General features: G+C 38.9%; 1 protein-coding gene across 1 annotated transcript; it reads left to right on the forward strand.

Moving 5' to 3' along the window:
- Positions 1–9,245: 9,245 nt before the first annotated feature.
- Positions 9,246–12,603, forward strand: atf3 (activating transcription factor 3). Its single transcript, XM_010882597.5, has 4 exons — positions 9,246–9,396; positions 9,900–10,156; positions 10,439–10,546; positions 10,827–12,603. Exons 2-4 carry the CDS (start codon positions 9,911–9,913, stop codon positions 11,073–11,075), a joined length of 603 nt encoding a protein of 200 aa, XP_010880899.1. The 5' UTR covers positions 9,246–9,396; positions 9,900–9,910; the 3' UTR covers positions 11,076–12,603.
- The last annotated feature ends 2,506 nt before the right edge of the window (positions 12,604–15,109 follow it).

Below are 15,109 nucleotides of genomic sequence, written 5' to 3' on the forward strand. Positions count from 1 at the left end.
TGTTCAAACGTTTGGGGTTAGAAATGTTTGAAAACAAACATGGAATGAGTAATGAGTAGTCATTGACAGGGTAAGAAATGACACACTGCGTTGTACAAGATCTTTAGTTTCTTGGCCCCTTTCTCGCATTGGAATAGCTTTCATTTCTCAGAACAAGAATAGACTGACGGGTTTCAGAAGAAAGTTCATTGTTTCTGGCCATTTTGAGCCTGTAATCAAACCCACAATTGCTGACGTCCCTGAAGGAAAAAGAAGGAATCAAACTGGTCTTCTTTTAACTAGTTGAGTACTAGTTAAAAGAAGACCAGTTTGATTCCTTCTTTTATCAGCCCAGTTAAGTTAGCACAGTTTTCAGCTAATGATCAATTAACCTTTTAAAATGATAAACTTGGACTAGCAAACACAACATGCCATTGGAACACAAGACTGATGGTTGCTGACAATGGGCCTCTGTATGCCTATACAGATATTCAATAAAGAGACTTATACAACATTAACATTGTCTACACTGTATTTCTGATCAATTGGATCTTATTTTAATGCAAAAAATTGCTTTTCTTTCGAAAACAAGGACATTTCTAAGTGACCCCAGACTTTTGAACGGTGGTGTAAGTCTGCGGTTTTGGATATTATGGGCAACAAGACATGCTGAAATTACTCAATCTACAAACTGCTGAATATCACTCACGTTTCTCTCCCACATGACACCAGATATACACATGCTGTATCCGTGTGATCGATTTCACTTCTTCAAAAGCAAAGTAGTTTCCTTGCCAGGTTTGGTTATTTCAAACTGGAAAGGGATCAGTGAGATGGTTTAAACTGGTTTCTATTACAACACAGGATTTTACACTTCAGTCATTTTACAGAACACGGTTTGATTTAAATAACATTAACATCAAATGTAAATACACATTTTTATTTACACTATCAAGGAGTAGCTCGACAACTGCCAAATTGACTTTTCATCCCTTTACAATATAAAATAAATTGATGCAAATCTGGCATCAAATCTAGTTCCTCTAAAGAAAACGAATGTAGTGCAAAAACCCTTCAAACGATATTCCATGTTACCATATACCAAACTTTGCTTCAGGAAAGGTAGATGAAATAGCACTTGTCATGTTTAAAACACACAAAGTGACAACTCCAATATACTACCCTACAGTCTAAGGTCATGTCATCAGGACATTCAGTGTTATTCAAAAAAGGTTTATGAGTGTGACATGTGGAATGTGACATGTGAAAATATAATAACTTCCTAGTGTGTATGTCAACCAGCTTTTTAGCCATCATGTTCTCACCCATGACTGTGAAACGTATCCACAGCTTCCAGGTAAACAACAAACAGCATTCGGAGTGGGTGTGTGACGTAGATGTCAGCATATTCAAGTACCAGTACTTGAGACTGAAATAACACAATGGAGGGAGCCTAGCTGGAAAAGGAAATCAGGTCAGGGCCTGTGACAGGTTTGGGAATCCTAGCCACGGCTTCCCCTCTGCTGCCTGCCCTGCCTGTCTGCATGCCTGGAATGAAAGTCCATTGGGTGGGAGGGCGTTGCTATGACTGCAGCCGGGTAAACAGAAACACAGGGATGTGGGCTGGGTTCAGGGTTGGGGAGCCACTGGAAGAGGTAGTACTTATTTAACTAGGGCTTGCTTTATAAATAACTATGACTTCTGCTGTCCATGCATGACACCAGTGTAGTGTTGAGGAAGCTACAAACTATTATTTAAAGGCTGCCATGTCAGCCGATGTCCCAGCGACATGAGCTCATCTCGCCAAATGGGGCTTTTGTAAACGCAACGTCATAGTCACTGAGCCTATTTACGTCGCCTCATTTTTGTCCTCACCTTGCCTACTATTCCTCACAAGATAGTTGGGGTGGAGCTTAGAGGACACTAGGCCTACATGTTAGTTCCTGATTTGAATGACCTTTGTTATTCAGAAGGAAGATACTGCTTGGTTATGTTTTATTTAAAGACCGTCTTTAGGGCCTCATAATACTAAGACCATGAACTACAGTGGGGAGAACAAGTATTTGATACACTGCCGATTTTGCAGGTTTCCCCTCTTACAAAGCATGTAGAAGTCTGTAATTTTTTATCATAGGTACTCTTCAGCTGTGACGGAATCTAAAACAAAAATCCAGAAAATCACATTGTATGATTTTTAAGTAATTAATTTGCATTTTATTGCATGACATAAGTATTTGATATATCAGAAAAGCAGAACTTAATATTTGGTACAGAACAGTGGCGGTTGCTGGTCTTTCAAAGAGGGGAAGCTCATTTTCGGGCTACATTATAACCCTCTGATGGTCTTCACTTGTAGTGACACTCGGGGTCTTTGGGGTCTTTTGGACCCCAGACAATAACATTTAATTTTGTAACAGAACAATATATTTTTTTATTTTTTTGGCTTCGCTAAAATCAGGTCGACAATATTAGCACTGTCTGCCATCATGCGCAGTTTCACCCGCGTACGACGCTAGCCTAGCCTACTACTGTATATGAATGAATGAACTAACTAACTAACTATCTAAAAAAATTACTTTGTAAAACTGAATCAAGGATTGTGGTGTAGCCTATAATTGTGTAAAATGTATGATGCAAATCGGCTAGCAATTTCGCCAAACAAATATCAAGAAATATTGCAGCAATTTGTCTTTCGACAGACACTTGAGAAATCCGCGATTGGACTGAGCGCCAAATAGCTTCAGTGACTTCTTATAGTACAGACCGCTGTCAGTCAAAAGGAGATGCAGTTTGACAGATCGTCAGATCCTCCAATCATCATGCGGAAGCCCGGATTCCAGGCCAGCCCACTCCTCATTCAACTCCAGAGACGCTGAGTGTCCGTGGGCGGGACATAATCGCAGCATTTATCCAATCACCGTCTACTTTTGGAGCACTGAAAAAAACTGTTCTAAGCAGCCCCATTGAAGTCAATGGACGCTCGGCTTCAAAAGGGAAAGGCACTGTGATGCTGCGGGATTGCATCAGAAGAAAATCGAGTCAGCCGACCTGTAGCTGATTCTGAACTAACTAATTTTAGAGATGAAAGTGTTTTAACGCATTTTTAGTCAATAAAATGTTTACACAATAGTACATAGTTGACCACAATTTTTTTTTTACATTATAGGGGAAGCCGAGCTTCCCTTGCAGTCTTAAAGAAATCCCCACTGGTACAGAAACCTTTGTTTGCAATTATAGAGATCATACGTTTCCTGTAGTTCTTGACCAGGTATGCACACACTGCAGCAGGGATTTTGGTCCACTCCTCCATATAGACCTTCTCCAGATCCTTCAGGTTTCAGGGCTGTCGTTGGGCAATATGACTTTCAGCTCCCTCCAAAGATTTTCTATTGGGTTCAGGTCTGGAGACTGGCTAGGCCACTCCAGGACCTTGAGATGCTTCTTACGGAGCCACTCCTTAGTGGCATTGGCTGTGTGTTTCGGGTCATTGTCATGCTGGAAGACCCAGCCACGACCCATCTTCAATGCTCTTACTGAGGGAAGGAGGTTGTTGGCCAAGATCTTGCGATACATGGCCCCATCCATCCTCCCCTCAATACGGTGCAGTCGTCCTGTCCCCTTTGCAGAAAAGCATCCCAAAGAATGATGTTTCCACCTCCATGCTTCACAGTTGGGATGGTGTTCTTGGGGTTGTACTCATCCTTCTTCTTCCTCCAAACTTCTTCCTCTCATCAGACCAAACTACCTTCTCCCATTCCTCCACTGGATCATCCAGATGGTCATTGGCAAACTTCAGACGGGCTTGGACATGCGCTGGCTTGAGCAGGGGAACCTTTCGTGCAGGATTTTAATCCATGATGGTGTAGTGTGTTACTAATAATTTTCTTTGAGACTGTGGTCCCAGCTCTCTTCAGGTCATTGACCAGGTCCTGCCATGTAGTTCTGGGCTGATCCCTCACCTTCCTCATGATCATTAATGCCCCATAAGGTGAGATCTTGCATGAAGCCCTAGACCGAGGGAGATTGACCGTCATCTTGAACACAGCTCTCTGGTCTTGGCCATTGTGGAGAGGTTGGAGTCTGTTTGATTGAGTGTGTGGACAGGTGTCTTTTATACAGGTAACAAGTTTAAACAGGTGCAGTTAATATAGGTAATGAGTGGAGAACAGGAGGGCTTCTTAAAGAAAAACTAACAGGTCGGTGAGAACCGGAATTCTTACTGGTTGGTAGGTGATCAAATACTTATGTCATGCAATAAAATGCAAATTAATTATTTAAAAAATCATACAATGCGATTTTCTGGATTTTTGTTTTAGATTCAGTCTCTCACAGTTGAAGTGTACCTATGATAAAAAATTACCTTCCTTCCTTCTTGATAAAACACCTTGATGCAGTATTAGTCCTACAACAAATGTCTCAAAATATGCTGATTTATACCATATCATTCCAACGTTGTTGTTATTTTTAATTATTGTTTATTTTATCTTATGTAATAATGGTATCATTAACACTACATTACAATATTAGGTATAATGATTAAACGACTCTCTTAAATTATGTTATTAGCAAGGGTGCTTGTTTGTTTCCTCCCAACAAAAACAGATTCCAAAACAATCCTGTTTGAATGTAAAATACACATTTTACCCACAAACTAACTAGCGATTTTTAGTTAATCTATTTCGACCATGCTGGCCTCCAAAACCATTATGTTTTACGACGAAGCATTTGTCGTTGCAGCTGATTCAGGGAAGGTTTCGCAGTTTCACGATATGAGTAATGTTCGGGGCCTTACTGGAATTGTGGTGATTCACTCAGATAGAAAGTGCAAATGATCCAGCTTGCCTACCTCTCGGCCCCAGTATATTTATGCGATTTCTACTGCATGTCGCGTGATCTTTGCTGAGAACCTGTTGTCGGTCTGTATTATTCCCACATTCCAACTCGTTGCCTGATAATGCTACAGGGAGGGTGATTCGGCCACTTCCCGGAAAGGATGACGTGGTCTATTCTCCTCCTACTGAAAATCTAATTAGAGAGAAACCATTGATTTTATATCGAAACATATAAACAAGTATGTCTATTAACTATCGCTAATGTCAGTTGTGAAAATATTGCAGTAAAGTAAAAATGAATAGCTTACAACCTACATATTATTTATTAAATAAAGAAAACGTGTGGAATACATTATTTAAAAACAATAATAATCAAACCATACCGTAAGCGGTCGATAACAGGTGGTTCACGGGCCAACACAGGCCTGAGTGATTAATTTTCTTTAAGCAATCCAACATCTTGATTAAAAATTATGTTTAAACATCACGTTTGAGTTTTTGGTATAGAAAATATTATAAATCTGTTCAAAGCATTCCTGCTATTGAAAAATATACCCTATGTGATTGTTTCTCAATGTAATTATGATCAGTAACCTTTGTTAATTTGAAATACAATCTCTTTGGCCATTTTACCCTACAATAGTTTTATTAAGATGAACAAGATTTGAGGAGTTTTTAGACTGTATAAATTGTCGTGAACACAATTTTATTTAAACAAAATTAACATAAAATATAAATAAACATTTTATAACTATACAGATTTCAACTGCATGTACTCTGTCCCCCAATAGAGTAAACATCTAGTCCCTGAGTCAAATTATTTCAAGTACAGATGAAACTAGAAAAATCAGCTAACTTAATGAAAGCCTTAAAAGAAGGGCCATGTTTGGTTAACAATAACAAATCAGTCATTGGGAATCACTTAGTATGGGCAAGTGAATAATCCTGTAGATAATGTCTTAAACCACTCAGGCACATCAAAGATAGTAATCTGTCTGAACTGAGCTGCAGAGCCGGAAGTTAACTGCTCCAGAATGTCAGTGTGAGGGGACATGGGTGATTTTAAAACTGAAGACTTAAATGGCTGTGATGGGAGAAATTTAAGAATGGATAAATAACATTGTAGTGAATCCACAATAATGACCTAAATAAGTCAAGTGAACAATAGAAATATACAACATACAAATACTCCAAAACATGCAACAAAGTACTGAGGTCTTGCATTTTTCAGTTGTTACATATATATGTCTACCTCTGGGACCTCATTGCTGCTATTTCTGCATCCCGGTTGCACATGCTACCTTCCTTGCCTTGATTGCACATTTAGAATGCCATTAAGTACTGCCATGTGTACCCGCACACCTATCATCCCACTTGTAACATACACTATACTTAATACTTGTGATTTTTCTGCCCTCCTCTATTTGCCTTAATTGCACATATAGTATTGCTATTTGTACTACATTTGCCTTCATTGCACATCTATATATTCCACTTCTTATATACATATATTTAATACGTGTACATTTTCTGCCCTCTTCTATTTGCAGTTCTGGTTAGATGCTAACTGCATTTCGTTGTACTGTACTTATACTTGTTCAATGACAATAAAGGAATCTAATCTAAAATCAAATGTAGTACTAACAACAAAATAACAAACATTGCAAAGATGTTTTTTGGTATAAATGCTGCCTGTTTTGAAACAATCCAACAAATCACTGAGGAAATCACTCCTTTCAAACATGATAGCTACATCATTGTATGGGCTTGATATTGACAAAGGCTGGTGAATTCTTTGGATAAAAAGAAATAAAAGCTAATCACAGGTGAAAATCCTAGAGAATTACCATCCTCCATCTGTTTTATACAAACAATGCCACAGATTTCACCTTTCACAGGACAAAAACCAACAACACATGGTCAAAGCTACTCTGGAATTGTGTTCTGAGAAAGCAGTGATTGTTCCCAAGTGGCTAGGTTAACATTTAGACATAAATCTGCTTAGACATCAATGGCACCATGACAGCACTTGAAGAATGTTAAAAAGAGAAGAGGGCAAATATGTCACAAACCAGTTATGCAAAGCTCTTAAGAGACATACCTACAAAAATAATGTTTCATCACTGCCAAAGGTGTTTCTATTGTGTATTGGCTCAAATTATTTATTAAACGTTATTGTTGTTATTGCTTTGAATGGTGAGTTGAATATATAGATTCCAACTCCAAAGTTTTGCAACCTTAAAAGCAATTCATGTAAAAACTGTCAGAGGGTCTGAAAAACTTTGCGAGACACTGTATACGATAGGAAATCCAACATTCATAACAAACATAACATTTGAATTGAAATAAACCAGGAAACAAGATGTTTGAACATCCATAAATTTACGACATGAGTTAATTGTTAACCTCTTTCCATCATATGATTATATTTGTTGGGAATCAAAAACAATCCAAAGAGATGACTGGGTGTTTCACACGTAATGAAACTATGTGACATACCAGCCCTGCGTTCTTATAACACATTCCTCAATGTGACAGTCACATAGCACCAGAAGCTAAAGTGAAAGTGCAACAAACTGACAAAACATCCTACACGCTTCAGAAACTGTCGAGATAATTTAAAAAAATAAAATGTGTATTAATATACCAAATCAACAAATAAGAAAACAAACAACAGAATTAACATTTTTAATGTCATACAAAATATAGTAAGTCTTTAAAGGATATAGCAAGTCAGATATTCTCATACAGTATAAATAGCAAGTGTGGTCAGTATATGAGAGAGTATCACAGCCCCTAAGTCTTTGTGGGGGGGTGACATGACCCTAGACATTTGAACACCTGTCAGTCTGCTTATGTTGAGAAGTAAATACTATTATGACATATAGATTGAGAATCCAGGTTGTCTTGCATTGAAGTTAAATTAATAAAGGTTCTCTTTTGGAGTTGGCAAAACATATTATGCTGCCTTTTCTTGTTCTTTTTAACCCAAATGAGGGTAAATAAGTTCAATAAGGCACTGTGTTCTTCCTGTGTGCCAGACATTTATGATGTCTTTCCTTTTCAAGAGCACATTTAGTGCTCTTGAGCACACCATAACTTCACATTAAAAGAATGTACCAGAAGTATATCTCAAAGTTAGGATAAGCCGTCTAGTTAAAGTTTAAACTCAATCCTGGAATGCTCATTGGAGTTACAGCACTGTTATGACAGTCCAATATCTACAGAGATTGCATTCAACGTGGTGATTACAAATCTATGACATGGCTCTCTGGTAACTATGTGTGATTCCGGTGGAAATGAAACCTATGTAACTCAGGAGAAGAGGCAATACATTTCCAAAACACATTGGTAATATCTGGGACAAGGGCGAGGATGGGATGAGCTGACCTGGCTATCACCAAATAGCTGCACTTCACATTAACTAGAGGAATGAAGCTTACTGTAGTCACATGCCTCCTCCCAAAGGTTAGTACAGCTTGAACAAATGGAAAACTGTAGTGAAACAATAACTGACCCACCACTAGCTGTGAATAATGACCAATAAATTCAAAACATAATTTCATGCTGATGACAATACAAATGGAAATTAAATTGGAACAAAGCTGTTCCCTTGCAAAATTATTGAAATATCTTGAAATGCAAGTATGACTTATTAGGTAAAATATTATACATTACGTAAAACGTTTAACCAATCTGACATAAAAAAGTAGATGTGAAATATTTTCCAACTGAGAAATGAAGGAAGTGAACCTTTTCTAAGTTCAGGGTCAATGGCATGGTTTACCACAGTTATCAAAGTCCTTCACATACATCCCTTTTAAGTACATTTTTGTACAATACCAGTCAAAAAAATTTACACACCCATTTACTTGAGTGGGTAAGTGGGTCCAAACTAAAGTGAATGGGTGAGAGTGTCCAAACTTTTGACTGGTACTAAATTAACATTCCTTGAGACTTTACAACTCAATAAAACAGTAGATAACTTTATATAATGGCAGATGCAGAATTATAGATAAAAACTTGACCTGTGTACTTGACCCAGCCACCCATAGCATATGGTAAATAAGATATTAAAATGATACAAGCAACTTGGGTAAAAGTGAACATTCAATGATGACCCTGATTAGGATTAAACAGGCCCTCACTTATACCTTTAAGTTAGCACAAGCCCTTAGCACAAGCATTATTTTGTTTATTTTACGTTAGATAATTAGAAAAAACACCTCAGGTCATGAAACTATAATTTATAAATATTTGCTCGTTGCTGTGAAATACTCCCGACTAAAATGCCTTGCGAGTAAAAGGGGCTGAACCTGTCCTGTTATGGTGTGCTGAACAGGGTTGCTAGATTGCATCACCGCAAATAATGCCGCCACAGTGCTATAAATAGGATGACGTCACCACGACCTGCCCATCTACTAGTAAATGCCGAGCGAGAGCTAGTCCACAATAAAAAGGGGTGATGCAACGCTCTGTCGACCACTGTAACTTTCTTAACAGAACAGAAGAGCCTCACAACCTGGAGCGGACTGTAGGCCTTTCAACGTCCAACACAATTTACTGACTAAAAACATATAATCAGGTAGGTTTATTGTTTTGTTAAGAAGTTTATTCTTGTGTGGGACAGGAGAAGCTATTTCGAGAAAGCCGACTCTGGTGCCGACAACAGGCGAAATGTGGCGGATGTGTATAGTGGAAGCTGGACCGACATATAAAGAAAACAGGATTCAACTTAAAATTTATAATCCTATAATTATTTACTGAATTAAACTAGAGTTTATTTCCCTTTGCCTTATTTGTTGTTGTGAAACATATTTTTGAATTGGGAAGCCGAGTGGAACTTGTAGCCTATTGCAATAGCCCTAAAAGTGACACGCAGTTAAAAAAGAAACAATGTTATAATTTGTTAGACGTCTTTATAATGTTTTGTATTAGGCTAAGTGGTTTAACGCGCTGTCAGTCTTTCGTAATTTGGAAAAAAAATTATAGAATGGTAGTGGCATATAATTCACCCTAATGGTTTGTTATCTTGCTTTTGTTTCGATTTTAGTCAGTTTTGTGATATCGCTTTACTTTTTCTTTCAGTTTTCGTCATAATGATGCTTCAGCATTCGGGATTTAGCCTGTCCGAGATCAGCGCATCCGCCTTTGTACCCTGCCTGTCCCCGCCTGGAACACTCACGCTCGAGGACTTCACCAACTTCACTCCCTTGGTTAAGGAGGAGTTGCGCTACGCTATCCAGAACAAGCGGCTGTCCAACGGACTGAGCACCGATATCATGAGCGACTGTGCGAGCTCAAGTTCAGACAGAACGTCTGAAGCCCCAAGTGTCAAGAGAGAGGTAGGGATGTCAATATTAGTCGCCTAAGGCGGTATCTGCTTGTTGCTATAATAGCATACAATATAAAGCCACGACTTTTTTTTGATAAACCTATTTTATAGGGTTTCACTTATTTGGGTGATATTTTGGTAAAATAATGAACTATTCATATGAGATCAGTGTAATTCCAGGTTTACCAACAATACTTCACATCACAAGACGTTAATACATGATCAGCCCTTTTATCATTTGACAAGTCTTTTTTTTTTCGAGATGGTTAACTTTGCTGATGTTTGTTTTAAGACAACCCCAGAGGAAAGTGAAAGGAGGAAAAGAAGACGAGAAAGAAACAAAGTAGCTGCCGCTAAATGTAGGAATAAGAAGAAGGAGAAAACAGACTGTCTACAAAAGGTTTGTTCAATGTATATTTTACAGAGTATTACAGGATTATTACAACTGAAACATACATTTTTCCCAAAGGCTGCCACATAGTCTGTTTCAACTGGTCATTTATGGTTTATTAAGACACACAAGCTGATGTTTTTATTAAAAATAATACAGTTAAGCAGTCTGATGATTGTGCCTTGAGGACGAATTACATTGTATCTCTAATGATTTTTATGATTAGCATAAAACTCAAATACAGTAAACATAAGGCATCTAATCAAACTACCATTCCTTTCTCCCACAGGAGTCTGAGAAGCTAGAGTCAGTGAATGCTGAGCTGAAGGCCCAGATTGAGGAGCTGAAGAACCAGAAGCAGCAGCTGGTATACATGCTGAACCTCCACCGGCCAACCTGCATTGTACGGGCCCAGAACGGACAGACCCCCGAGGACGAGAGGAACCTGTTCATCCAGCAGATCAAGAAGGGCACCCTGCAGATGGGACAACTGGACCACCTTCACACCTCGGTGCCCACCACCTGTGGCCATCTTTGAATCCAGCCACTCTGAGGGTAGTGGGCTATCACTCGCTCAGACAGACTATCACCATACCCTATCCACTGTTCCCCTGCACCAAGAGAAGGCTCTGTCGGGCCAAAGCGGAAAAGCTTCGGTGACTGCTGTTGGGTTGGGGATGACATGGACAGACATCCTGTGCGCCACCTAGGGTGGGCTTGGGGTGGCCCTGTGGGCCAGGTGAACGTCAAAGCACTTAAACGTAGAAATGCATTCAATGTGTTCATCTCCTTCAGTGTTTTCAGTTTTCTTATCGGACTTTGAACCAAAGCATGATGTCGCCGTGGTAAAGGCACATCGTTTCACCGGTCAATTGAGATACTTGTTGAGATACTTGTACCGTTTGTACATATTTATTAAGCGATGCTAACTTTGTGCAACAATAGCAGACATGTTATTACTGTCGCGGGTTATAACCAGATCGACAGGCTCGCTTGCGTTGTTTGAAGTGTTTGTTGTTGTATTTATTGAGTATATCCGGTATTATCGGGAACTATAGTATAACTTTCTTTCCCCTTTACATGCCTAACAAAAACTTCTGAAGCTGCTAGTACTAACTCAGGATTATACAGGTATGGTTCATATCACAGGAACCTTCATGTTATAGGAAGGTGAAGGGAGTGTACATTGTGTGGACTCACTTATCTGCTGGTAAACAATGGCGCTGTTAGCCCTGGGCCTCCCTCATTGAAAGTCAGTCATTACATTGCGGGAAGCTGGTGTTTTTCGGAACGGGCCACGATTTTGTTGTGATCTATAGTATTTAAAGCTATGCTCATGTGTTTCCCATTACATCTTTTAACTTGGTAATGTGTGTAATTAATATATACCATTATGTAAACCGACATTTTGTCTTCAAAAATACATTTGTATGTATTCTTGAAAATAGGGTTATGAAATAGGACCACTAGGTATCAGTAGCTAGATATCCAAGAGCTGTTTTCACTTTGAAGATTTTTATGATGATTACATGAATAGCCTCAATGTTCCGCTACTACAATTGCCAAGTCCACTTGTTAAGCCCACTGCCAAACCAACCCCCTCCCTCTGCCCACAGTCCATTGGTTGTGGTGTGAAATCGTCACAGGACATTGCACAAGGCAGAAACCTAGATAAAACTCCACTGAACATTTTCAAAAGTCTGCCTCATAGCATGGACAACACATTTTCATGGTCAATGCGAGCTTTTGTCTGTAATGTCTCTAAATAGTATGTTTGGTTTAAGTTAAGGATTGTGGTTTCTTTGGGTGTGTTTGTGAGTAAAAGGTTGAGAGGAAAGCCGTGAGAGACGCAGGCGTCAATGTGTTTGAGTTGTTATTGTGTAGTTCAGTGTTTCGTGTTCAAACAGGCATGCTAGTCATTGGGTTACAACCGAAATACTTGTCTTGTTTTTCTATTCTACCATCAATTGTTTGTCTTGCTTAAACATTATTCACCATAAAGTATTATAGAAATGAAACAATCTATCAAGTCAGGTAAAAACACAAGTTGAAATAAAAAACTAAAAAACAAATTCTATGTCTGTTGATTTTTGATACTTTGATAGTATAGATACATACAGTAGATACTGTATACTTGAATTGTTTTTCTTTCAGAGTTTCTGGGTTAGGATTAATTTTGTTGTTTTTGCAAGGTATCCAATGATATTTCCACTGTATACTGACACCACATAGCTGTGATGTAAAACAAATATTAATAATACATCTCAACACAATGGTGAAGTTTGCGTTCATCTAAGAACAAGCCAGGGCATGTCTACCTCCTTGCAAGACTGGTAATACTGATGGCAGGTCGGGAAGACACCAGAAGATTGTTTTCCTAATGTGCCAGGTCAGCTCAGAGCGAATCAATGGATGTTATCTGACAAGGCTCTGAAATGCCCTCCTCTCGGAACACAAGTACCCCTGTCAACATTCCAGAAAAAGTAACATCCCGTTTCCTTGTGGTGGTTTTATATAACTACATACCTGAGTTACTCAAGACTAACAGGAGGCAATGCAAACTGAATCAACATCTTTTTACCAATGTTAATAACACTGCCCTACAGGGTTAATAACATTACAAGAGAATCTAATTGATTCCCTAGAACTTCACTGGGAAATATGGACGTAGATTATTGACATCTCTGACACAATCCAGAACAGGGGAAGTGCGTCTCACACACAGACAATAAAACACCTAAATTATTAACATTATTAAAGGCACTGAATCATTGCACTCACAGTTCAGTTCGGGTCAAAGTCAACTGAAATGGTCTGTGTTGTAATGCTTTCAGATGAGTAGCACCACACAAGATGTTTTCAATCTCTTTCTCAAAGGCTGAGGAACGTTATTACATTGTATCTCATCAAGTAATCTTTTAGCCTGGCAGCACCCTTTCTCATGCCACAGAAAATAAAAACATTGCAAAACACCAAAATTAAGTAATACTTGAAATGCTTCTCTGACAGCTGCTAGTCAACGATGTAAAGAACAGAAATGATTCAACGCTCATATTGTAACTTATGAAATGTTTCAATACCCTACATTTTGACCTTTGTTTCTCTAAGGTTATGACATCACATATGACTCTCCCCAAAGACATTTTCAATGCCTGGTGAATATACAGCGCAACAAGGTGAAAGAACAATATTGCAAACAAACGTACCAAATGATGAATGCAATACATCTACACTTTATTCTAATTCCCCATCCAGATGTCCTTCCTTCTCTGAGCTTTGGTTGCCAATCTGCCCTCTCTCTGTTGGGGTCAGATACGAGTCATGGTGGTGGGGCTGACACCGTGTCCTTAAGCACTAAGCAAAGCAACCACGCTGTGCTAAGACAGGAAATGTACCAATAGGCAAGCTACTGTGACATCCAGTGTCATGATGTTCATGTTGAACATTGTGGCAATAAAGACATGAGAACAGCCTGCCCCCAACAACGCATTTAAGTTCATTGTGAAATAGTTGTCTCACACTGCAGCCGAACAGTGAAGTCCACCATCCACAATTCATCTGATGAAGACATGCTGGGTTCCGAATAGATTTTCAGCTTCAGCACACACAACACTGGATATGCGTCTGTTGTGCAAAACCTGGCGATTCCTTCTTTTCAAGTGCCATATACATCGACACATTAAGTGAGCGTTGATCTTCGCTGTGAGATATGTCCTAATGCCAGGAAGGAAGGTTAATGAGAGGTTAGAGAAGTGTGAGTGCTTCACAGAATTTGAAATTCACTACAAATTTGCGCAGTGATATTTGGGTAGAGTGGTGGTAACACAAGTCTTGTGATTAGACAACCTCCCTTGACAAAAATATATTCTTCCTGGACCAAAACGTCTTAAGTTGACTGGCACAGAGTCGTTATGTACAAAGTATGCAGTATTATATAGAGACATCAGTTCCTCTAAAAGCACATGCTTCACATGCCTCATGTAGGCCTTCCTGTAAACTTTGGGGCAAGTACCTATATGTTCACAGGAATAACAATGGACAGGAAATTCCTCAGTGTAAAAGTATGTTTAACCACTGGAGAGCAGTAAAGTGTTTCTTTTTTTTTTGTATTCTTTAATACCATATCTTACCGGCATTGACATTTAGCACACACACACACACACAATGATAATCGTTCTAAAGACCCACTGCAGTCCTTTTTTCATATATTTCATCAAATAATCTCTGGATAACAATAATGGTAAAATTGAAAAAAAGTGTGATTTTTGCTAAAACTGTATGAGTGTTATAAATTGGGAGGGGAAAATTGAAAACTAGGTGTTGTTGATCGAGATTTGTAACGTTTTGATGTTGGTCTATTTACATATTTTCCACATGGTGCCATCCCCATGAAAAGTCCAAACTTGATGCAAACAGTTCTCCAAGTTTTGGCCCTCTCACACCCCAGTTTGCACCCACTGTGCGTAACTTGGGTGTTATTTTTGACAAAGGTATGCAATTTGATAAACAGATTAGTGCGGTTGTTAAGGCGAGCTTTTACCAGCTAAGGCTTCTTAGTAAGGTCAAAACATT

This window comes from Esox lucius, chromosome 18 (genome assembly GCF_011004845.1).
Source record: "Esox lucius isolate fEsoLuc1 chromosome 18, fEsoLuc1.pri, whole genome shotgun sequence".
In the NCBI taxonomy this organism is placed as follows: Eukaryota; Metazoa; Chordata; class Actinopteri; order Esociformes; family Esocidae; genus Esox; species Esox lucius.